The sequence below is a fragment of the Rhea americana genome, unplaced genomic scaffold (assembly GCF_003343005.1).
Source record: "Rhea americana isolate MKP2758 unplaced genomic scaffold, rheAme1 scaffold_542, whole genome shotgun sequence".
NCBI lineage: Eukaryota > Metazoa > Chordata > Aves > Rheiformes > Rheidae > Rhea > Rhea americana.
In genome coordinates, this window is record NW_028186693.1 from 1 (window position 1) to 26,528 (window position 26,528).

The following is a 26,528-nucleotide window of genomic DNA, read 5'->3' on the forward strand; positions in this document are numbered from 1 at the left end:
CGTAGGCTCCTCCACCATTTGTGACAAGAAGAAGTTGAACAAGATTGGACCCAGTCCTGAGCCCTGGGGGACACTGCTAGCTACAGGCCTCCAACCGGACTTTGCGCCATGGATGACAACCCTCTGAGCTCTGCCATTCAGCTAGTTCTCAATCCACCTCACTGTCCACTCACCTAACCCACACTTCCTGAGCTTGCCTTGACTGTCAATACCAGGTTTTTATGCATATGTACCTTGTAACACATGGACACTAGCAGTGGCAAATTTAGGATGAGCTAGACTCAGCTGTACATATGCAAACCCAAATTCATCAGGTCAGCTGTGAAAATGGTGTCAGTCCATGCATGCACACAGACTATTTGTTCAGGCTTTCAGGACATGCTGCTCTAGTTGATGTTCAAAATGTGCAAATAATCCCAAACATATCCATTGTCCTAAAATTTCACTGAAGCAGAATTGTAGGGTAGGAAAAAAAGGACATGGCAAGGAAAATACATTAGCCTTAAAGACATGAGCATAAAGGCAATCTCTATAGAGGAGTAAAAAAAGAAGGATGTTCAGAGAATTTCTGGATCTTATCTCATTAGCCTTTTCTACTGGAACTGAAAGATCTATTTCTGTAAACCAACTTTATCTTGAGCTCCTAAAGATACTTTATTTTCTTTTTACTTACTTATATTTACAATTGCTGCCAAACATCATGCTGTCCAGGTAGAGCAATGCTTGCAGCATACGTACATTTTAAGTATTACATTGAGATTGAATGGGGTTTTTTTTCCTTCTTTCTAGTCAGAAGCTTTTGTGTAAATTTGATGTTGAGATCACTAAGAGCTTGTATTCTTTGCATATGTTTTCAGGACAAAGACTTCTGTATCATCGTTGTGCCACATCTTGCACCAGAGTTCCATCTGATCCAGAGTTTTGTTCGAGTTGTCCCTTTCTCTACTTCAACATTTAATCATGAGCTTTATGTATTCCACCGTGCTGGATTGCTCAAGTGAGTCATGTGCCTTGTGACAACAAATATTCTCTGAAGTACTTTTATGGAATTTACTTGTGTCATACAACTTAGCACCAAATGAGTAGTCTTTCATTACCTTAAGACAAGATGGTATATCTGCGTGGTACAGTACAACATCTTGCAAAAACAATAGCTTGAGTCCCAAAAGCAATATAGCTGAATAGCACAGGACTGTGCCTAGGGTAATCAGGAACAGGGCTTCTGTATTTCCTCTTCCAACCTCAATATGTGGCATTTGTTTGCATTAATCAGCAGAGTGCTTAGGGATGTGGGGATGGATGTTGTAAGAATCTTGAAATATTTGCAAAGACAGTAGATTTCACCTAAATTAACCCCAAGTTTTCCATATTCTGCTCTTTAATTCTTCGTGGTACTGTAATCTGTTGTTTATTTATGTTAGCTACAGGAAAAAGGGCCTGTGTCTTTAGTCTCTAATTGTCTGTAGATTAGGAAGTAATGAGATGCTCATCCTCTGTAAGGAGGATGCTAATAGCGACTTTGACAGTTAGTGGGTTCTTGCTTGGTTTCTGCCCCTACCTTGGCATTTTTGCAGCAAAGGTGGTGGTGATATTTTTTAAAACTCCTCCCCCCTCCATTTTTTGTCAGTTTGAGGAGTTTCTACCTTTCCATTTTTGGCAGTTTGCTTGGGATTCTTCCTTTTTCTTCTTTTTTCTTTTTTCTCCCAATTTTTTCAAGGTTGAGGAGAGGTTGGATTTTTTGTTTGTTTGTGGGTTTTTATTTATTTAGCTAGGGGAGTTTTGGTGGGGTTTTCTTTGGGGATTTTTTTCAGAGCTTTATTTTCCTTTCTTTTCACTCATTAGTTCTTTATGGGCTTGGTTTGTTTATTTAATTAATTTACAGTTTGGGGGGCATTTACTTAAAGAGGGATTTTTTTAGTTTTAGTTTTGTTTTGTGGTTTTGATGCTTTTGAGGGAGGGAGATTTCAGCAAGTTTTCCTTTTCCCCCCAGCAGTTGTTTGTGGGGTTCATTTGTCTATGTGTTTATCCATTTATTTATTAGGATAGCAGCTACCATTTAGGCAAGGGGATTTTTGTGAGATTTTGAAATGATGTTTTTTTTCAAAGCATTTTTTTTAAACTAGTAGTTATTTGCAGAGTTATTTATTTATTTATTTTGTTGTGGAGTTTCATTTACTCTTTCTAGGGGGCCACCGAGTTTTTGTTATTTTGCTGTTTTTTTGGCAGCTTCTCCCCCCATCAGCAGTTGTTGGTAAAGTTTATTCCCAATTTTATTTATTTAATTTAAGGTTTCTCAGTTGCACTTTCTGCTAATTTTACTTCAGTTGCTGGGTGCCTTGTTAATTTATTCTGGATTCAGGTTTGTTCTGGGTTTTGTTTTCTTGAAGTTCAAGTTGCTCCTTTTAGTTGCTTCTGGAAGTATCTGTTAGCTGTTTTTTGAGTTCTTGATTTAAAATGTCTGCATGTATATCTTCAGTGGCCTGCTAGATTGGGAGCTATGGGCTGACCATCTCTTGTGGGGACACCTCCAAGCTGTTCAAGGGTCCGTGGCAGAGGCATACCAGGAACCTCAGCGGTCAGCATGGTAGGGGCCCTAGGGGAGCCACTTGCTGCTGGACACGATGGGGACAAGCTACACAGCATCCRTGCGGAAAAAGAGGAGATAACAGGGTCAACATGGGCACCTCGCAGAGGCAGGAGCCCAAGATCCCCCTCCAAAGAAGCTGAAACAGCTAGACTCTGCCACTGAATGAGTGATGGCTGGAGGCTTCCAAGATGAGGGAGCCTGGAAACCTGTAACTGTTGGCAGTAGGAGGAAGGCTCCTTCTCCACCTTCAGGTCTCAACTGAAAGAATGGGTAGAGTGCTGTAAATAGCCATTGAAGGAGAACAAGCTCCATTAAGAGAGGTTTTGGAGCCAGCGGGGCCTAACCTGTGCATCAGCACCAAAAGAAGGGGTCAGGTGACAGGGGTTGGAGATTCCCTTCTGCAGGGGTGGAGAACCCATCTGCTGTCCCAGTGTGCTGTCACCAGAGGTTTGCTGCTGATCTGGGTCCTGGATATGTGGTGTTGTAGAGAGACTGCTGAAGCTAGTCCAGATCTCAGGGTGCCCCTTGTTCATCCATATGGGCACCAAAGACATTGCTGAGTGAGACCTGAAACAAATAAAGAGGGACTACAGCATTCTGCAAGCAAAGGGCATGCAGATGGCATTCTCATCAATCCTAAGATGAAGGGAAAAAGCTGAGTAGGAGTAGTTGTATCCTGAGAGTTTCCAGCTGGCTACATGGGTGGTGTCACAGGCAGTGCTTTGGCTTTWATGGCCATACGTCCCTTTTAGAGGAATGAGGACTTTTAGTGAAACATGAGATTCAATTGACGAAGTGGGGTTACAGCAACTTTGCCAACAGGCTTGTCAACCTAGTGAGAAGGCCTTCAGACTAGGTACATTGGCAACAGTGATAACAGCAGGCAGTTAAGAGAGAACAGAAGGTTTCCCTAAGAGAGTAATTAAGCACTGGAACAGGTTGCCCATAGAGACTGTGAGAGCTCCATCTTTAGGGTTTTCATAGAATAATTCAGGTTGGAAGGGACGTCAGGAGGTCCCTCATCCCAATTCCCTGTGCTCAAAGCAGGGTCAGGTAGGAGATCATGACCAGATTGCTCAGGGCTTTATCCAGTCAGGTCTTGAAAAGCTCCAAGAATATTTTCAAGCAGCTTGGTCTAAATTCAGTGTTAGTCTTGCTTTGGGCAGGAAAGCAGTCTAGATGACCTTCCAAGTCCCTTCCAACCTGAATTAAGGAAAATGCTGGGAAAAAACCAAAAACAAAAAACAAAAACAGTGGAGATCTTACAGCAAAAGCTCTAAATCCAACTTCCATCCCCATCCCTTATGTTGTCAACGGAGAGATACAAATGCTTTTAGAGAGAAATTCAGAAAATCTGAGTTAATCTCTTGTCTTGAATCTTCTCTGGAGTAATCTGCCTCTCTCTATTCAGTATATTGGGAGCCTAGGGGGTTAGATGCCTGAATTTAGGTATTGTGAATACTCCCCAAATTTTCCATGGCTTCTGTCCTTGCAGATCACCTGAGATACAAGCTCTGTCTCTGCCTTTCTTGCTTACTGCATCATTCTATCTTCATCAAAGGGTGTTTATCATAGAAGTAATGCATTTCTAAAACATACAGAACATACTGTCTTACTGATCTCTGTTTTTTTCTGATAAGTCATGTATTTCACATTTTTTCGAATTTTGTGATACTCCGAATATTCTGGTTGTCTGAAATATTGGTTAACTGGGACCCAGAACCTCTCTTGCTATGATTTGTGTTATGTAGTACGTGTTTTCCAATGCTCTGTTTATATAACAAGGCTACAGTTCCCCAAAAATGAAGCTTAAATTGTAATAAAGATTTTCCTTTTGTTTGTCTCATTAATGTAACTATATTATTGAATGGTCACACAGAAATACTTCTATTTTAGTTGCATACTTAATCACCTTTGTTATGCAAATAACTCATGCAGGAACTGGACAGCTACTCTTGGACCTATACAGAAGCTTTTTTCCACATGATGAAATTGGGCTTCTATGTATTATGTAAAAATCCACTTCTTTCTTCCAGCTGTAGTAATTCCTGTTAATCTCAGTCACAGTTGTTCAGTAATCCAGACGTAGGATTGGTAGTCATAGATCTTTTTGCTATTTTTGGTCAAAATAAAACTTATTATCAAGTTTTTTTTAAGACCTTACAATTCTGATTAAAGTGTGCACATTCCGAAGGATACCATCCTTTCCATGAAACCAGAACAAGGCCATTAGTGTCTTTTTCCAACCCCCCTGAAGCTATGTGAGAAAGTAGGAAAAAGTAGCCTGTGAGTGAGGTTCAGGATCAGCAAAGCTGTGAAAGAAACTAGTTGAAGCATTTTGGAAGTTTCTGAAGAACAGAAAACTTGGTGCATAACAGCAAATACTCCCTTAGATAAAAGCAAAATATGAAAGAGTAAAAGGTCAATGTACTGCAGTTGTACTAAGAGCTTTCAAAAGGCACGCAAATGAAAAGAAAGTCACATAAAATGGATTAAAAGTAAAATGGGCATAGAAAGTGGGAATGTAGAGACATGAAAGGGCAAAATCAGAAGAGGCATAGGCACAAAATGAGATACTGATCAGCAAAAGTTGTAAAAGGAATAAGAAAAAGTATTAAGTACGCAAAAAGCAAGAGTGCTGTTAATGGAAGCATAGGTGTGCTACTTAAGAGCGAAGGAGAACAAATAACAGATGACAAGGCAAAGGCTGAAATGCTTAATGGATACTTTCCTTCAATTTTCACCAGAAAGCATAATACTAATAATAGAGTCCTGGCTTCTGAGCAGTCAAAGTGAGTTAATTCATTTCTGGAAGAGAAATGAGCATGCGCAGACCTTGCATAATCCTTCCTACTCTTTCTTACTCATGGTGGATCTTGTTTAATTTTATTAAAGCAGTTTCCATTTTTGCATGTTCTATTTTCCCTATGTTAAAAAATATAGTTCTTTGTTGGTATGATTGCCTTCTCTTGTATTTATTGCAGAGTTGGGGAGGGAGGAACTCAGATGCTGGGCTCAGTAGAGTGGCAGGAAGACAGCATGCTCGTGGGTTGTAGAACCTAACCAGATTACATGTCTTGCTAACTGCTCGATTATCTTCAACTGCTTGTTTGGTCTTGCAGTCAGCTGTCTGTGGAAATATGTGAAAAGTGGAAACTGAGCTGAAGCTTACTTAAAAATTCAGGGTTAGTGAGTAACTTGGATGTTAACTACAGGGTTTATTATGCAATTTAGTAATCAAATGTCTGCTTTTGAGCTCTCAGTCAAGTTGAAAATGTTCAATTAAGGTTTAAGCAATGAAATTTTGTAGCTGTATTTTTTAAGTTATTAGATCTGATTTTTATTAAAACCATATTTCACAAAATCAACTTGGATGTGACTTAACAGGCTGAACAAGCACATAGAAGTTTAAATTGAAAAGAAGAACAAGAATGGAAACTGTAGAACATGAATTCCAAGTTTTTATTAACTGTAAATAAATGGTCTTGTTTCTTGGAAATTAAGTTATAATTGAATTCCTTGAACAGCAGAACTTTATAAACCTTAATTATATGAACTTTGCTTAAACAGGAAAGGTTGACGTCTGTAAGAGACAGCAAGAGAAAGTTCCTCAGCTGCTGTAAAATGTCACAGCTATACTTAATGGAGAAGAACTATGATAGATTGCACTAAGTGAAGATCTTCTCCTCAGCCATGGACTGAGTTAATGAGCTTTGTCCTGTTTATTCTTTGGGTCAGCTATGGCCTGCCTGTTGGGTGGGCTCATACACTACTATAAGCTATGTTAGCTTCTTTAAGACTCTCATCATCTCCTTCCTGTAGAAATAAGGCCTCTGTGATACCTGTGGTTAAGGCTATGGCTAGCCTTTGCTTTGGGCTGAGTGCTTGATAGCAGCTGGAGCAACATGCTTGAGGAGTTTTAAGGAGATGGAGTGTGATCTTCTATGTAATTATGCATAACTTAACATATGCATTTGGAACAACTGACACACATCTATCAATTTCAAGTTTGAAAAGATGTGCTTGTGGAAGGCCTGTCTTCACAGGCATGGGAACTTGATTTGTTGCACAGCAAACATTTCCTCTTTTTTTTCCTCTTTTTTTTTCCTTATAGGTCATTTAATGTAAGAAGAGCAACAACCAATGATATCCTTGGTGTTGAAATGCTCATTAAAACCCTTAGCTTGAATGAAAGTATATTAAATGACTTGAAGATGTTTACTCTGGCTCGCAAAGATCCAGTGAGTATTTATTGCAAATATATTTATGATAACAGAATGGGTAAATACTGGTAAAAACACCCAGTATTTGTTCTGTTGTTCTAAACTAATATCCTATATAATACATAGATATTCAACCTACAGTTGGTTGTTTGAATTCAGCCTGACTTGATAATTCATCTTACCTGTGGCTTATATCAACTACCCTCTTCTCTGGGGACTCCTCAAATGCAGGGATGGAAGCAGGCTAGATGCATTGTTCTGGCAGCCCACAGCCTGCTTTCCATTGCTGTTTTTTCTTGCATGCACATCTGATTATGTGATAAGCATGTACATGCATTTTGTGTCACATGATAGGAGCCTTTTTCTACTTCCCATGATGTGGCTGGACAGCTGCTGAATGCATAGTAGGGAACATCTGCATTTTTGTTGCATGATGAAAAATGCCACGTAAGAAAAAAAGCATTAGCATTGCCAATCATGTAAGTGGAGAGAAATCTATTGTATAGAATTGCTGATGGAGAATATTTACATTTTAATTAAAAATCTTTCCTAAGATTTGAACTTATCCCATGACTAAATTAGTGGATGATCCTATATCACTCCTGTAGCATGCCTACAGCAGGTAGATCATGAACCTAAACTTTAGTTCAGTAAGATGGTGTATGGTCAAGAGTCCAACCATATATACTTTGTTTGGGGATTATGCCTAGAGTTAAGGAAGAGCGGCTAAATTGGAGTAAAGCACAGAACGCATACTGGGAAAGTATTTTAGCTGTGATCATGTGGTGGAATACTGAGTTACGATTGCACAGTGAGATGTGTAACATAATGAAATAGGAAGTATGCATGTATTCTTTTTGCCTTGTAGGATGGGACCCCAGTGCAGGCATTCATAGCAGAAGCTTTGGATCAAATTGTTGGCATTTCTGTTGTTAAAGATGAAATGGTAACTTGTATTTATATTTTCCCCATTTGCTATGTTTCTGTGGTACGAACACTGTAACATGTAGACAGCCCTCTAGACCAAAGGCTGCATTCCATGCTTGTCACTATACAAGTATATAACATAAAATATGCATAACAAAAACTACTGCTTCTATAAATTTACAATCTGCATAGTCAGCAAAGAGAGAAGAATAATTATTTCCCTTGTCATAGGTGATGATTGGATTACACAGGTGAAAAAAATATTCTTTCATTTGCAGCAAACCACTGAGTTTTGAATCTGTACCACCTGCGTCTCTTCTGGTTCTCTGTGACAAAACCATTCTGCCTCTAAATAGTTTGCTGCAATCACCTATTTTACTGCCTAATTTTCAAAGCCAATAACCGGTTTTCTGTGGCATACTGGAAAGGGTAGCAGCTCTCCTTCTAAATTTATTTAATTTTTTACCCACAGTATTTTCTGAGTGTCATGAATCACACACAGTTAACTTCAAAAAATCTTATTCTTCATTGCAGTACAAAAAAAAGACAATTATCCATTCTTCTTGAGAAAGTAAGCGTTTATTAAGGCTTTTATTTGTTTTATAACATTCTTCTGATGTTGAAAAGACAGATTTTAGATCTTTCAACAGCTGTAGTGCTCAGTTTTTGAAATAAAGAGTAGTCACTTCTGTTTTCAAAGACAGTTCTTAATTATATCAAGAGCATTGACTTAAGAGGTTACAATAGTTTCTGTGGAGTGCATATATGTGCAGAAATCTCAACTTTTACTACATTGACAGGGAAAACTTGTTGAAGTGATTTCTTGCACAGCTCTTCTCTGTAAAATTCCCTTCTTTCACTTCCAGCATTGAGAGAGGGTGACCTAGATTTCCCTGTCTTGAACAAAACATAGAATTTTTTTCCTCTAATTATGTCCATCAAATCGTATCATATGTTCTTGTGATGGGGTCAGATATGCATTCTCTGTAAATAAATGTGAACAAGTTACAAAAATAAATTTTAATACAATATTAAGTTTGTCAAGAAAGATGTGTTCAATCAGTATGTTTTGATTAAGAATAACTCTCAAAGGCCTTCATTAAAGTGCTCAAATTTAGTTACTAAATAGATAAAAAGTAACATGTAGGCACTTTTTTAGTATTATAAAAGTAACTGTTTCATCACATGTTATTTTCCAGGATATTGAGTATATTCATTCACATTACAACATTGAAGATTTCATTCATTTTTATCACCACCAACGAGAGGAACATGGACATCTTTATCACTTTGTGTTAAATCCCATATTTCATCACTATACCAAACATTTTTTAAAGGAGATTCTTCGCTTGGCCCACAAGTCTTCTCTTTACTACCCTATTTATCCACAGTATGTGGAAGGCAAGGTAAGAAAGAAATGATATGTGTTTTATTTTTAAATATTGTCACTGTTGCTCACCTTTTTCTTTTTTTTTTTTTTTTTTTTTTTTTTTTTTTTNCTATGACTATAAACATGAATTTTTTTAGCAGACTATACTTTCTTGTCCTCTTGTGTCACAGAATCTGCATTCATGGACATAGCTGATGCACAGTAGTTTTACTTTGTTTTATCATTCTTGCATGTAAAGTAGTCTAGACTAATCTAATACCTTCAGGCACATATGTTTGAAGTGTTTTGCCTTGGCTTATTACATAGTCTGTGAAGAGAGAGAAGCTCTTCCTAAGGTGGTTCCTTCTGAGCTGAATCATGCTTTAAAAATGCCTGTTTTTCAAATGAATTTAGAGCGATGCTGAGCAACTGAGCTCTAAATGTAGTTAGATGTCTTAAGTTACACACATAACTATATTGCCCTGGGAGCTGCACAGTAGAGGAGTAATTTGTTTGCGCTTTCCTCACTTGTCTCTGGGAGAAGTAGATCTGCTTTTTACCCACATAGGTCCGCATACTGCTGATGCGTTGTGCATTCCTTCAGCCTCCTACATAAATGTGTTGTAGTAACAATAGTCAAGTTGCTGCCTTTCCTCCATTCTCAGCTGTTCCTGGAGGAAGTAGCAAGCATCCAATATTCTCAGTTCTGCCTAAGTAGGATCCTGTGTCTGAGTAGTAACCTCTAATCCAAGTTTGGCTCCATCTCTTGTCTCTGTATTAGAAGCATAGTTGAAAAAACAGAAAACTCATATTACTCATCAACTGAGAAGGCCAACATAATGTTTTTATTTAATTGCTTTTAATATGCTGATACAACTGGCATACTTATATGTTACTTGCAAATTAGTTACCAAGCAGGTTTTAAATGACAATATATAAAGCACATATAGTATCTTAATATTTACCAACTTTCTGTATTTCTTGTCATAGTTTAATACAGAGAATTTGAACAAGTTGTGCTATCTCACATACAGACATTCTGTTGCATAATGAATTCTGAGAGATACCAGTATCTGATTTAGATTCAGGGCACAGAGGAGAGTAGCGAAGAGAAAAGAAGAATGATGTTATTGAACATAGCATGAGTAAATGCAAGGGGACAATTTTAAAAACACATCTGAGTGGATATAAGAACACTTCAAAAGTGATTTAGGTACTTCAGAGTGTGTTTCGTTAAAAGTCAGTGAGACCTGGTCACCTCATTCCCATTGAAAACAAAACTTGTTCTTCTGCAAGTGCCACAGAAGAACCATCAGAACTTAGTGCTGTGTGACAGAACGTACATTTTGGGGAAGCACATAATTTGTCTAAGTAAAAAACATCAAAAAAAGTTTCTTTTGAAAATATTCCCATGTCTGTATTGCCATCAGTCTTGTCTCAGACAAGAAAGGAGGACATAAGGTAAAATTTTCAAACGTGTCATCTCATTGATGTGTAGACATCTAAAAGCTGGTATCTGGTCTTGCCTAATCACCTAAGCTCCAGGAAAAAATAATGGGGAAAACATGGTGCCTCCAGAAGGCAATTCATCCATCAATCCTAACTACATATCTTAGGATAGAAAGAATTGCCCTCTGGAGGTGCTCACCTCTTCTTCAACTATGGGAGATGTCTGTATGGTTAGCTAAACTAAGCGCCTTGCTTTTAGATGGTATTGAGATTAATTATATCCTCAGTAACTTAAGTGTTTCTGAAAATGTCACCTTTTGAAATAAAGGCATTTTGACAGGTAAGACACATGCGCATTTTCAAAAGGATGTGTTTTCCTGCTTTGCTAATGTGCATTTTTGTGGAGTTTTAATAAATGTTCTGTTGCGAAACTAATGTCCTTGCATGGCAATAGGTTCTCAGGTTCTTCAGAGGCACTTATAAAAATGCAGTTTAATGGCAGTGGATGGAAGAGAAAAGTTAAATCTTCCTAATGATTCCAGTCTGGTCTATTTTTAGGTTAAAGTGAGTTACTTCAAGTTACTTTAACTCATTGTTGCTTTCTAATAAGCAGTAAATGTGATATTTTACTCAGTTCTCAACATGGTAACATTAATAGCGTTAAGGGGTTTTTGATATTTGTGGATGGAAAGGTACTTCAGTGTAATTTAGTTTGCATTAATGTTCATTTTCTATTTCCTGTAATTCTCTTATTTTTCCTTTTTCATGTCATAAGTTACGACACAGCCAGTCATGCTGTGATAAGCGGGATAAGGCTTTTTCTAATGAACCATGCTATTCACATTAACATTAGGGTTTTTGTTCACTTCAACTTTATGCCAGTTTATTAACATTTATCACTTGGACAAAATTGACATTTTAGATGGGTATAGAATTTCTATATATATTCATAACCATTTTTTGCCAAACAAGCAAAGGTTAGCAGTAAGCAGATAACATAGCTTAATGAGGTCAAATCAAGCTGATTCATGATCACTATGGAGAAAAATATCCTCCTGGGGAAAATACTTGTGCTGAAAAATCCCATAAACCAAACCACTTGTTTATCTGTCATTCCCACAGAGATAGTAATGTAATTACTCTCATAATTATCTTCATTAGTGTCAGGAATTATCTGCAATTCATTCCTCTGCTCTGAGTATGTTTGTTTATTTGCTGATTTTTCTCTCAGATTTAGCCAACAGAGCTAAGAATTTTGTATTTGCAAAGCCATACAACAGACATCTGTGATGCACTGTGCTGACATTCTCTCTGCTAAAATATAGATTGCTGTCTTTCAGTTTCAGAATCCCTGTGCCCATTCTCTGACATCTGCCCTTCATTACATGGTTCCCGTGCGACCAAGACGACAGATTGTCTATCCTCTGGAAGAGCTTGGCATAAACGCTCCATCAGAGCAGGTCTCCAAGGATCAGGTGGGTAACAGAAGCAGCAGCAGGCAAGAGGCATAGTGCCAGCTAATGCAAGGTTTGGCAGATGGGATGGCATTACCATCTTAGTGTTGATAGGTTGCTTCTTAATTACATTGAAYGTGGTGTCCATACCCTTACAGTCCCAGCTTTGCTTCTGCACTACCATCACTTCTAGGCTTGAATTTCAAACTGAGCATGACAAACAGCATTGAAATGTAACATTTGCCTAATACTTAAATGTCAGCAATATTTTCCGGGAAATAACTTTCAAACTCACAATACATTTTACATGTTTTGCCTTACTATTTAGTCACTCTTCCTGGTAAGTTTATTGAGGTCTTCTGCTCTCCAAGTGAAAAATACTGTCATGCTTCTGACAACTTTTGTAGAAACTGTTTAAATTAATTCTTCAGTTCTGAAGCCAGATTTCTTTCATGCACAAGATACCTTTAAAAACACTTCAGAATGTCAGGAATGATTTAACATTAAAGGAAAAGATTGCTTTCACTACCCATCAGTTCATATTTATATAGCACTCATGTAGTCTAGAGGTTCTAAACTGGAAGTCTGTTAAAATTTCATTTGTTCAATTTTATAGTGTCTTAAATTTTTAAATAACTAAAATTTGATGCAAAGATTGTTCCCTTACAGAAGTAACCAGTGAAGCTGAATTATTAGGAAAAATCCCATTAGTGATAGATCTCTCAGTATGTGGCTGTAATTTACTAAGGAAACATAATTAGGGAGCTTTATGTCTGTCTACTAACTTCCAATTGGCTGAGATAGGCRCTCATATAATATTTTTAGTGCTGTCCCTTTCACAGTTAGTAATTTTTGGCATCCAAAGCTCTTAATTAGGCAGTGCTTGGCAAAGCAAAATCCAGAACATGGCTGAGGCAGTGAATTGAGTTTGGTACTATGGAACAGGCTTCCACTCAGCATTTGCATCACTTCTACATTTTTCTTCTCTGCAGAATAAATTATCTAACTTTTTTTTAACCTACTTCCTATTCTCTTTTTAAAATACATTGTTGCTGTCTGACTAGAGGAGCTCATCTCAGCATTTTTGGTGGAGCCAGAAAATCATAGACTTCTTATATCTGAGAAATTTGAAAATCTGGTGTCTGCTCTGATCTCAGGTTCTTCCTGAGGCTTTTTGAGAGTTGCAGTAATGAGATAATTGTTTAAAACATCCCAAAGTTAATGAATTCTTATTGAATAAAATGTCCAGGGTTTTCACTAACAAAGTTTTTTTGGCTGGGGAGGGGGGCAGGGTTGTAGGAAGAAGAAAGAAAAAGGAGGCCGGTCACTCTATAAGGAGCCATACCTATGCATCAGCATTTTTGATAGACCTTGTTCTATCAAATCTGACCTGTGAGGTTGATCCATAAGCAATAACTCAAGCATAAAGCTAGTCCACTAGTGCTGTGATGTTTTGTGAAATATCAAGAATTTGAAACCATGCAAAGCTAAATTGACTCTTCTGTTGAGTGAATGAAATGACCTTTGGCCACCATAGATTGGAAAAGCTTTATGATTTAAGAGGTAACCAGCCATGGGGGACTGAGCATGCTAATGAAAGTAAGAAGCTGAAACTGTTTTTTCATCCTGGATGTTTTGTGAACTCTGCTAGGGGCCAGGCCATTTGCTCTCTCCCTACTCTGATATTTCAGAAAGGAAGATTGTTCTCCATCAATAATCCTGTTCTTCCCTGCAAAATCCTGCAGTATGAGATGCATTTTATAAAATTAATAAAATAAATTGTTAGTAGGCACAGATTAATTATACTTTTACATTATTGTAACAATCAAAACACCTGCTCACTCTGTAAACAAAATGACACAATCCCTGTTGCAAAGAGCAAAAAGCCCCACTAAAGAGTTAGATGTGTTACTAGTTGAGACTTGACACCCTTAAAAATACTGTGAAACAAGGTGGTACACATTATAGTCTTGGAAGAAAGATGCTGGCAGGCCAGAAAGTGAAGCAAAAGGGGAATGGAAAAGGAATGTCAGAAGGAAGGCATGGAAAGGAGAGAGAAAAATGAAAGGCAGGAGAGGATTCTGGAGTAGGATGTAGTGGGAAGCTGCTTGACACAAGTTTTTGGTTAGCGTAAGGAGGAAATGTCCACTATTATCGTTGTATTAGGGTGGTTTTAAAAAAAAGATATCCCTCAAGCTGTTCATAGATAGGGGCAGGATCTTAATAGATCTTAAAATCTTGGGGCAAGCACGGATTCCAAGTAGACAGGACAGCTCCTGGGTTGTCTTTGTCACACTTCTCCATTCTGGCTCAACAAGCTTGTTTTCAGTGAGGGAGCTTTAAAAGAGGACTTGGAGGACTGATTATCCTTGTAATTCCTATGCTAGGTAGTTTTGCAATGATAGAAGTTGTTTTTCATAAAAATTACAACACAAGGGTTGTAAATACAAGTCAATTTTAGAAATGTAAAATTTTCATTTGGCTGCCCATCCTAATTAATAGTTAAGTATCTCTCTTATGATGGAGATAATTGTAATGAAATTTTTGCTTTGATATCCACAAGATGCCTCTTGATATCCAGCCATCAACATCTGCTTCTAATCTCCTGCTTTTGCAGCTTTCTGTCTTTCTCTTATTCCAGCCTCTTTTGAGCTTTCTCTCTCTTCTTTTCTTGTTGCAAAATTTATTCTTTACCAATAACAGCTTGGGTCTCAGCAGCTCAGCCATTTGGTGTCTAAGCACAGCTCTTGATTTGTGCATACGTATCTCTGTAGGCCATTAGTAGCTTAGTATCTTAGAGAGAGTGCACAGTGGGAGCCCTGGGGCACAATCAATTTGTATACCTCTTTAATATGCTCCAGCTCGCTTGTGAGCATGAAGAGATTCACTCATAAATATTGACCCACTACAGATAACTCGGGCAGGACCCACAAGGACTCTCTTCCCCATTTCCTTTCTTCAAAGCCAGAAGCTACAGCAGTAATCTAAATCAGAGAAGCTTTGCCCTCAGCTAATTGCCACACTTTGCCAGTCCAGATGGAACTCAGTTGTGCTGAAGAGAGTTTTCCTCTCTTCCTCTTTTCCTCTCAAAAAAAAAAAGGTGAAACCCCACTCCTTCTGCCATGGATCCGTGGCCTGTTTGCTCTTGCTTTTAGCAGACAGAATGAGCTCTATTTCATGGTATCTAAGAAAGCATGGGTCCATCTTTCTGTAGTCTCTCTGTGGAGAGAGAGATGTTACAGATATTTATGCTTAAAATCCAGGAATTTATCATATAAAATCATAATTTGCCATAATGTGAGAAACTAACCTCAGTTATGCAGCTTCCCTGTTTTCTTCATGTCCATATCATATTTCCCTGGCCCAGTATTGCTTTCAGTTTGAACCTTGGCTTTTGGGTTATGGTTAAAATGATTCTCTAAAGAAATACAGAGTTCAGGAACTCTGCCCTTTCCTCCTCTCTGTTACCTGCCTTCTCATTAAAGGTTGGTCTTGGTTTTAAGGCAACCACCAAGATTTTTCACTGTATATCTTCAGCCACAACTCTATGCTTCATTTTCATCTTATGCTTCAGAAGACCTATCATTTCCCTAGCAGTAGCTGTCTGTTTCCTAAAGGGCTGTGAATTCTTATGACTGCACTAACTTCTTCCTATAATAGCGCCTAATGGCAGAGGATGTTTTTACCCCACTCTTTCAGATGGCAAATACATTTTGCTGCTGACCTCCTGTGCCTGTTTCTACAAAATTCTATTTCGTATCGCTCCACTGATAAGATTTGTATAAATCAGTTGAGGAGTTACTGAGAAGGTGTGTGTGTGTGTGTATGTGGAATTAAACTCCCCTGTCTACCATTACAGCTCTCTGGGTTGGTGCGGGTGCTAAAGGTCTTATTTGCATCTTGTCCTGGAAGTGTCCAGACTTTGGGATACCTGTTCAGGCCGAGCCTCTGCAGTAAGCATATCAGAGGTTCCACATATTAACTCCAAATTTCATCAGGCTGTACATCTCCCACACTATAGAGTTTCATGACGCAGACCTGAAAAAAAATCCTGTCTGCTCATTAGATCAAATCCTTTCTGCAGCTGTTCCAAATCGAAAGGAAAGCTCTGAATTTTGTATTCTGCAGCGCCAATTGGCAAAAGATCCAAAGATTCTGAATCTTAATTCCCACAGTGTTAAAACAGATTAGAATATTATCGTATTTTGCACATCTGTCAGTCATTTTAGTAATGTTATATTAAAAACGGTTGGTTATAATGGAACACTCAATACCTTTAAAAGTTCTGCTGGCTTTTAAGGTGCATGTAATAATTGGTGGAATAGAAAACTATAGCTAATTAAATAATTTTTAATGATATCTTCATAAATAAACAATTTAAAAACTTGTTTGCTTTGTCACCATCTGGGAGCATTCTGTTATCCATCTGCTTCATGTAATTATCAATAAAATGGAAGAATAGGTGATATAACTAACAAGAATAACTGATCCACAATGAAGAATAAAAATGTCTCACATCTGTCAAATTATTTTTTTTTTTGTTTTTATCCTTTTGTTGTTATTCATGTAGTTGGATTTTTTTATTATTTATTTCATGGTCACATTCAAGCTATCAGGTTTTATTGCACATTTCAGAGCTGGTTTTTCTTCTGCTACAGCTTATAAAAAGAAGGCAGAACAATTATTAAAAGTATTGCAGAAACCCACATAGCTTTGTATAAATTGATAAAAATCCTCTTTATTTTTCTCAGTTAGTTTTGTACTTCTCAAGATATGCTATAGGTGCATTACAGGAAATGTTTACATCGGAACAGGAAGGAGGGAGCAGAGGAAGGAGAGGCAAAAACTTAGAGTCAGATGCTCTTCAAAGCTTTGACTTCTCTGGACTAGTCCACTTCAAACTTGTTCAAGAGCTGAGTTTTGCCAGCATGGCTACATAGATGTACAGGAATTGACAGAGGAATGTAATGAGTCACTCTGTATCAATAACACCTGCCTTTTTTCCCTCAGAAGAGGGTGTTTCCATTGACATTTTGGGCAAAACTTCTAATGTCCTCTTTTCTCTTCAGAACAGTCATGGAGCGTTCTCTGTGGTGCTGATGTGTCAGCAGTGTCTACTGTTTGGTCTTAACCACAAACATGTAGTCTGTGGACTCGGTGACTCTATGGAGGGGTTTGCAAAAACAAAAAGCTATGAAGAGCAGACCTGCTGTTCAAATGCTTGAATTTTCTAGATGTAGTTGTGCACTACTGCATGGAAACATTTAGGGTCAGAAAATTAGAAAAGGCTGAAAACTTGCTCTCCTGGACATAATCTGGAAAAATTAGATGTTTAACCACAGAAGAAAATGGTGAATGTAAGTACAAGATACAAGAAGAAATGGGAGCATAGTGCACTGCTACTTTATGGCAAGTGCTATGAACAAACAGCCTGAAAGCAATTTAAAATAATCCCAGTGTAATGTAAAATGAGAGAAATACTTAAGATCTGTAGAATATTTTTAAAAATACATTATTTTTAGAGAGATCTTACAATTTGTTCCATTTAAGTGTATGTTTATACACATTCTTTGCATTGCAGAAGATGCTTAAAGTATTACAAGTATAAATACTGTCCTGGAGTGTCCTCTGTTAAATTAGCTTTTTCACTTCCATTATAAAGTTAAACAAGTTTAAAATGAGTTAAAATATGTCCAATGTGCTTGCTGTTGTTTTTAAAATCTAGCTACTAGGTCAAACTGGAAAAAATCCAACATTTTAAAGCTTGAAATTTTTCATTCTCTGGGCAGCATGTTAAAGAGAAAAATAAAACATATATATAGGTGTTTGTATAGAAAACTTTTCATTAGCACCTCTCACAGCAAACTCTTAAAGCATTTCACTTTATTGCTTCTACATTCTTCTGTGTAAACTAGCTCATTAGAACAAGCCCTAACTTTTATTGATATGTTAGTATCTCAGTCAAGTTGGGACATATCTGACTGCAAATTCCTCAATATTCTTTACGGAAAAAGTTGAAGGGGATCTTGAATGCTTCAAAAGAACCATTCAGGGTGAACGTAATTCGTTGCACTGACCTATCAAAGAGGAAAAGCAGGAAGGACTCAGAATGAAGATGCTGACAGTTGACACCTTGCTGCAGAGGTGGAGAAAAAAGCAAAGAGGAAGGGATGTTTGCAGCACACAGCTAGGCCAGAGAGTGCAGCTAGAAAGCTGCAGTTGAGAACTTAGTAAAAAGCACGCAGATTTTTAGAGTGCGGGAGGAGAAGCTGTGAACAGCAGAACAATCTGGTCTGAACGCAGCTCTCTGTTTCTAACCGAGCAGTTGAAAGAAATTGAGGGAGCAAGCCTTTTTCCTCCTTAAAAACCCAAAGAGAAATGTTGGAAAGGGGGACCGCTAACAGATTCGAGTGCTACGAAAGCGACACCGCGGTGGAGTGCATGCCACTCGTGTAAGAGCACAGCTCAGCGCTGTTCCTGGGAAGTACGCGTTCCCCGTCTTGGTCTGTATGTATTACCACAAAACCAGTTAGCCCTGTTTCAGCGTATTTCTGCTCTCCAGCTGTACTCAGTAATTAGAGTTGAAAATGCATTGAATTATGAGCAGCAGTTAAGAAAAGCTGCTGGAGCTATTTTACTTTATAGCAGTCTGCACTAGAGAAAAGTATATTTTGATTTTGGAGAAAATCTGTCGTAATAGGAGGTTTCATTTTGGCTTGGTTTCAATTCTGTATGGATTGAAGTGAGGCACTGCAATGTGCTTAAAGCAGCTAAAACAGAAAAGTGATTTTTGTTCTGCAAAGCCTCATATCACTAAGATGGTATGGCAAAAAAGCCTATGTAGAATGGCAAAAGAATTCCCTCATTTTTGAATATCTAGAATGATATATTCAGGTTAAAACAGGGCATTCCTACATGTAATAGTTTGTATATGAATGAATCGGTATTACAAACAACTGCATGACGTGTATAGTTTTCATTTAACCAGGAAAGCAATATTAATTTTTAAAGAAGTAACTGTTGCTTAAGATGCTATTGTGCCTGAATAATGAATTTTTAATGCTTTTATAGTACATGCATGGATTAAAATCCATTATTTATTGTACTTCCACCTGCTTGGTAAAGGTGATGATTTTATAGCACCAGTAGTCATGCAAACACATCTTTTCTGAACTGATTGCTGATAATAAATTTCCTTACTGTAAATGTCGGTGGGTTTTGTGCGTTGCTGCCATTACATCTTGTTTGGAAGGCTGAGTATTACACAATTACGGGAGGCACCAGATGGCATCATTAGCAGGAATGCTCTGAATGTTTACCACTTATGTGCATGTGTGAAATTAAAAGTAAGATGACCTATCTTTATTTTGAAAGCATGATGTCAGTATTATACAGGTGTTAATGACATTTAGACCAAACTAAAGTAGCCATGGCTGCCTAAAAACAGGGCATACTGTTTAATTAAAGATTTTTCAAAGACTTTGTAAATTGTTTGTGCAAGTAGCAAAATTCCAGCTTGCAAGGAGCGAATGGATATTTTTTCCAAAGAAAAGCAATGTTCAGTATTAAATAAGAACTGTAACTGCTGTCACTAAAATACTACTCTGCTACAGTAAGTTGCAAATCAATCTCCCCTTGTATCCTGGTACTGTTATTTAGTAATGTGGTGTTCATTATTTTCAGTATGAAATGTGACATTGCTTGCTCTGGTTTTTAAATTTTACTTTTAAAGCTTATAACTTCAGATGTGTCTTACATTTTTCAGTGAATTCAGTACTTGAGGAAAATGCCCATTTATGTTGCCCTGTGCAACTCGGGCAGAGAAGGTACAATAGACAGAGGTGCTTCCATCTTCTCCCTTTCCAAAGCAGACCGGTCTTGTTTTGAAATGGGTATTGGGATAATCGTGATATGCTGTGGTGGTGTTTGCTAGTACTACCTGTTACTAGAAGCCGTGGCTTTACTTCTCTCAAGAGAAGTCCCCAGAGGGGAACCTTCCTGAGCCAGGCGGTGTCGTGAGACGTTTGCAGCTAAGTCCCGGCAGGCATGTTCACAGGGTCTGCTTTGTGCCTCTTGCAGCTGAACCAGACAGATGAGGCAGGTGTTCCTTAAAATCAAAGCTTAAGAAAGTCCTGCCTTTCATTCTGGAAGAAGGCAATTTAAAACCAAGAAATGTTAGTGATAGTTTCCATTACATGCAATTTTGCTGTTTATGGGTAGTTCCTAATTTCACTTTGTTCATTCCGTATGACTGTGAAGTTAAGGAGACATTTTTTAAGTCGATGGTGATCTTTGGCTGATCAGACCCTGGCCCTAGCATAGAAAACTGTTTTTGATACCCATTTATGCTCAGATTCACTTGGAATTAATTAATGTTTTGCCATTAATTATAAACTTCTTTAGTTCAGGATGGTAGATGCCAGCTTCTCTAAAAGTAGRATTCGAAGACTTGCCTGTCAGCTCTGATGGCTGGAAAGCATTTGCATATTCATTTGATCCTCCAGGCTCCAATCTTCCCCAGGCAAGAACGCAGAGCACTATCACTTTGATTTTGGTGCAGAGATGGTGCTCTCTCCAATGCCACCATCTCTTAGTGGCCTGGAGTGACACAGCACAGCATGGCCTGGGATGGGCTTGGCACCACCCACATCCTGCTCTGCTCAGCAGCCCTGGGCCAGATGGTGGCTGGTGGCCCAGATTTAGCTGCCCCTACAGATTGGCTCAATGTCTACTCCAATGGCTCTCTTCAGAGACTCATTGAGACTACCAGCTTCTTCCCGAAGTGGTTTATTTCTGGTGCAGACCKTTGGCAAGTCACGGCATCCTCGCAGGCATCCCTTTCTCCAGCAAATGGCAAGATATATTACTCTGTTATGTAGACTCCTAGTTTATGGAGGTGGTTCTTTGAAAGGACTTCTGATTCTGGCATTGCACCAGTGGAGTCTGTATGATGACTGCAAGCTCCAGCTTTGCTGTTGTGCCTTCAGGCACAGCTAGATCCTCACTTGGGTTAAATTGCTATAGCTCCTTGATGTCACATGGAGTAAACCTGTGACAGTTGATGAACTTTAGGCTTACAGGATCAAAAGTCATCCGGCCCAGCCTCTCCTGTATTTTCACATTTACACTGGGAGTCCAGAAGAGTCCAGCTCAATAATACCTGGAAGGTGTTTGAGGCTGAAGTTCCTAGATGTTAATATATTTTCAAGTATTTCTTGAATCTTAGCAAATTGTAGATATTGCCTACTCCCATCCCAGCCAAAAGTACCTTATGGGACAGAAACAAACAACAAGCCAAGATGAATTGGGAAACTGGGACTGCCCTCAGAGGGTTAGCAACTTAAAAAAAAAAAAAAAAAAAAAAGATGAGAATTGTGACCTCCATAAAGCAATTTTCTTTATCTTAAAATGTGGGGAAACAAGCCATGAGATCCAGCCCTGTGCTTCACCCACTCGCCAGCAGGAGTGGCTTGGAAGAAGTGCCTTGCAACACGCCTTCCTGCACCGCACTGTCCTTCCTGAAAAGCATGGAAGAATTGAACTCTTTTTGGAAATGACACAGATTAGACTTTAGCCACTTGTTCTTTGAAGCTGAGCAGCAAACAGTTGTATGATCTTTATTCAAGTATACACTGTCCAGCCCTCCTTGGGCTGGGAAGCCAAAGGAAAAAAGAACAGTTTCTTACCATTGTGGCAGTGGTTCTGCAAGTAGGCTAAATGTACGTGTCCATGCTCTGCTCTCCTACCCTACTTTTTGGAGTTTCACAGCAAATCCCTGGCTTCACAGGGGTTGGCATAGGAATGGCCTTCACTCTATAGGGTGTGTTTTTCCAGAACGCTGAAGGTGAGCATTTCCCCATCTGAAGACTGCCATAATAATCCTGACTTCATTTATAAAGGTCTTTGAGCTCTATAGATGAAAAATATTATATAAAGGCTAGGAATTATCATTGCAAACATTTGTTTTATAGGGTCACAGTTAACTGAGAAATGGTTCTTTGTCGAAGAAGAGAATGATTCAGGTTGCGTTCTTCTTCACAGATGTGCTTCTCTTTCTTTTTCCTTTCCCTTCTGCTTCTGGTGTTTGTGTAAATCTGTGAAGGCTTGGAAACACCATTTGAAAGCATGTTTACAGATATTTCTAACGAGACTTTTTGGAATGTAGGAGGGTTTTTCTTATCTTAATGGAAGCTGAAAAAGCATGTGTTTTCCAATAATTTTTGTTCATATCACCTTGGTAAACACTGATTTTTTTTTCTTGTGATTCAAATGGAGCTTGAAATTAAAATAGCTCTGTTTGTTCAGTTTTTTGTTTGCCTGCCGCTATCGCTGACCTCAGCAYGGATCTGGGAATGGGTTTGTTAATCATTTTGCACTCCCTCTGATGGCTTTTACAGTAGCAGGGTTCAAACTGCATACAACCCGTTTAGYGGTAACTATCGTACAGTTTTCTCAGTGACAAATGCTAAATTAAAACAAAAGCATTGCAGACAGGCTTCGATTCCTATAAAATGAGGCTGGGAAAGTCCATCCAAGCAACTCACTACTCCTTCCTGTAGTTAATAAAGGATCTCTGAAGATGCTGAGTACACAATAAATCAGTCAGTCCGATGTTTAGCTTTAGTACCCTGAAGAGTACTCTTGAATTCAGTGGCACTTTCACATGCTTAAAATTAAGCGAGCACTTCAGTGGTTTTTACCTGGATAAGGCCCAGGTCTTGGTGTCTGATAAAACCAAGTCCAAACTCTGCTGCTTTGTTTTATTGAGTCTCTGTATGAACAGTTCTAGTGATGACTGTAACAGCTTTCCTTGACACACTTCTTTTTTTTTTCTTTTATTAGGATATATTTATGAATACTCAATTCAGAACATCCTACTGTTTCTTTTTGCTCAAAGTTGGAAAAAATTCTGTCCAACTTGTTTCTTTTCATTTTTGTGTGCTCCCAGTTTCCAGTTTTTTATGTTTAATTGGAAGTGACATTTTATCTAAAACTGGAGCTATTTTAGAACACTACAATAACTATTTCTAGAAATCCTCTAGTTAGCACAGGGTCCAATTTTTAAAAACAGAATCTACGGAATAGTCTCCATCTGAGCTTGTGCTGTCAGTGATGAATATTGATATTCCTTTATGAATATACTGATGAATAAACCGACAATGAATACATTTCCAGGCAATATGCAAACGCGATAGCTACATTGGACATCTGTAATGTATGCACGTGCTTCACCTGGTTTGAAAGTGCAAAGGAGAAAATGCATACAAACGTGTTTGCTAAAAGCAAGCAATTATTTTAAGGTTTGTTTTTTTTTCCCCCAGCTGGTTAAATAGGGCAGAAGGATGTGGGGACTGTCAAATATCTTATTCTGGCACATACCATGCTGTGAGATCACGGATGCAAGACGTGATTTGCAGGCAGCGTTGGTGTTTCCAGCAGCGTGTTCGGAGAGCTGCGTAAGCGGTTGTAATGGAGGTGTAAAGTGCGGTGGGCTGTAGGTGGGTGGAGGTGGCCGCTGGCATGCGAGAGCAGCAAGGCACCTTTGCCCCGGCAGCAGGACTGGAAGCGCTTGCGGGGCGCTCTGCCCTCGCAGGCAAAGGGGAAGGAAAGACAGACGCTGCTGACGCGTTTTGATAACCCAAGAAACCGCTTTCCTTCCGGAGCGGCGTGTGCCTCTTGAACGATGGCAGTAATCGCGCTCCGCCCTCGACTTGGTGACGAATGTTTTATTTCGTAGATTGGGCACAAAATAAACAAGTTGGAGCTTGCGACTGACCTATCAATTATGATGGCTGATTACTCCTCTGGGGGGACATATGTAGTCATTTGTCCTGACGTTTTGTTAAAATAAGGTGGTATTATGGGACCAATCCACCTAATTCCTTACTCCCAGGGGCCATTTAGCGTACTTAGCCRTTAGAAAGGTGATTTCTGAAGCCTGACAGCTGTTGGTGTTGGGGCCGTTGCACAGTGAACAAAACCGCTTATATTCTACTCATACGCTGCCTTCGCATCAGTGATACAGAAGCCGTTTCATAAATTAGGCAGAACCCTTCCCTAGCAAATTGTATTACTGTTTCTATTTCATTGTTGGAGTACATTAAAAAAGAAAATACAACAGCACTGCAGTGGAAGGAGATGGCTGTATTGCTGTAAGGTCTATTTGGTTTATCCTATTAGCTGCTGACATTCCTGTCTAGTTATTTTGGTTGATTAGATACATTAGAAGAAGTTTCTCTCTGTGTTCCTTTTACCATTTTATTAATTCGATTAAAAGCCACCTTTCAGTAAAAACCACATAATACTTTTTCCCCAGAAGGCATTGCTTTTTTAGAAAGGTACAGCTCTCTGCATGTGCAGCCTCTAATTGGAAAAAGCTTCTCAAAATCCTGATCTGCAGAGTGAAGGAGTATTTGTTACATAGGTAATGACACTTAGCTTGCTGCCCGAGTTTTGCAGATGATGTTTATCCGAGGGAGTTATTTTGCTAGAAGAGCGTTTGCAACGTGTAGGCCTTTCCACGGGAGCCTTCGGTAGGTCCCAAATCCAGCGCGCCCTCTTTGTGCGAGCATTTCTTTCAGCCCAACAAAAATAACCCCTGGACTGGTAGTCCGGATGGGTGTGGGTACTCCCCATGTTTGCAACAAGTTTGCTGTGTGCCTCTGGCAGCTCCTTGGTCACAAGCAAGTAACACTCAGCCCCCGGCCGGTGGCGAAGGTGGCCTTGATTCATCGCGCGCACACACACATAGGTGAGCGTAACTGGGAAGGAGACAAGGGGCAGTTTTTGTAGGGCAGGTGCTTAGGTGTTCAGGAATTATATTTGGGGTTATTTCACGGGAGTCGCACCAATGAGGCAGCTAGAAATCTCAACTACCAATGCTCTCCCCATTTACATAGCCCCCAAAGCGTCACGACTGCTTTCAGGACCACAATAAAATTCCTCTGCTTGCGGGGCAGGGGGGGCGAATTGCCAGATAGATTCTGGAAGAGCCGCAGTAGCTGAAATTCCTTCTATTTTTTTTTTCTTGATGGAACCGATTTCCAAGTTAACTGTCCCATTGAACCTGATGACACTGAGAAAATCCCGTTTAAGAGGTTAGGTTGTTAAACCTGCTAGTTTGTTAGTAGAAACTTGTATGTTATATATATCACAAGAATTTTGGCAGCGTTATGGTCTGCTCTGCGGCTTAGTCCTGATTAGTCACACCATTTCTCCGTTGTTAGGGTGCTCGATTTCTGACACACGACTCCGGAAGTAAGCAGCTCACCACGGGCCATGATATTTTTTTTATGTAGGATATTTTCTGGAATTTTCTTAGCGGAGTCCAGCCGCTGAGATTGATGTGGCTCGCCACTGGATGTCATCGTTGCACTGTGAAGGACTGCAAGCGGAAGAACGTTTGTCTGGCAGTAAAAATAAATAAATAAATAAATAAATAAAAGGTTGCCTGACCATACCGCACGTTTAACCCTGCAACATTTTAAATCATCTGCCGGGCAGCGATGAGGGTTTGCAAGCAGTCGACCTCCTCTCCCTTGGGCGAGATGCGAGGAAGCGCTGCGGCGCGGTGGGCAGCGCACCGTCCCCCGCCTGCGGCAGTCCGACCTTGCTGCGCTCTCGGCAGCGCGGCGCCGCGATCGCAAAGATGCGGTACCACAGGTCTCTCGGGACTCTCAGCGCCCCAACGCTTCTTGAGAAGGCCARTGTCATTGCAACAGCTTTACAGTGCAATGCTTAATCTTCTGTGTTAAATTTATTCTGCCAACTAATACGTAGAGAGCATATTTCTGCTGTAATTTTGTAGGAGAAATTCAGAGGACTTGAAGTTTTTAACCCTCTGTCTCTTATTACTAATAGAGGAAGACCTGTTAGAAGTCTTAGATTTCTTCCTGAAATAAGTGACACTGCAAAAACATATAGGAGGAGAAGAGTGTCTGACAAATAATAGAAGCAGCTCTGTTTTCTATTTCTCCCTTCAGTGCGTCTGTGAATCTACAATTATGCATTCGGTGAAATGAGTACAGCCCAAAGCAGTAACAAAGGTGCCAAGTGTGTTGTGCTTCACAATGGAAAACGCCTTTCTGTCTTTCGTTAGAAATTTGAAAACTATATATAATCCAGGGTGAAAGAAGAAGTATTTCTATCAAATGCACTATTATCTCTTGACCCTTTCTATCTTGAGTGTTTTTTTTTTTTTTTCTGTAATCTTTCGGTTCGCTAGCAAAACCTAGAGGCACCAATAAAATATACATGGAGTTTATTGTCTCTGCCACTGTATGTATTAGAATAATGGAATCTGGGAAGCTGCTAATGAACTTATTTATAGCAAGGTTTTTGGCCAGAATATTGATCTCAGTGGCATTGTGCTAATTTGCCCATTTGATAGCTTGGTTTTCAATGTTCTACTAGATTTAACAAAGATGATGATTAATTTCATCATTTTGGGAGAGAGAGAGGGTTTCCAATGTGCTAATTGAGCCCACAAAGGCATTCAAGATATAAGATCTTAATTAATT

General features: G+C 39.1%; 1 protein-coding gene across 1 annotated transcript in view; it reads left to right on the top strand.

Annotated features, from left to right (window-relative positions):
- Positions 1 to 857: 857 nt before the first annotated feature.
- LOC146588076 (cilia- and flagella-associated protein 61-like) overlaps positions 858 to 26,528 on the top strand; it is a gene marked incomplete at its 5' end in the record, with an annotated part of 91,569 nt that continues 65,898 nt past the window's right edge. Inside the window, 5 exons of the mRNA XM_085318590.1 lie at positions 858 to 997; positions 6,702 to 6,828; positions 7,679 to 7,756; positions 8,937 to 9,143; positions 11,896 to 12,030. Of these exons, the coding sequence (XP_085174716.1) occupies positions 858 to 997; positions 6,702 to 6,828; positions 7,679 to 7,756; positions 8,937 to 9,143; positions 11,896 to 12,030 (687 nt within the window). The remainder of the gene's footprint in view (positions 998 to 6,701; positions 6,829 to 7,678; positions 7,757 to 8,936; positions 9,144 to 11,895; positions 12,031 to 26,528) is intronic.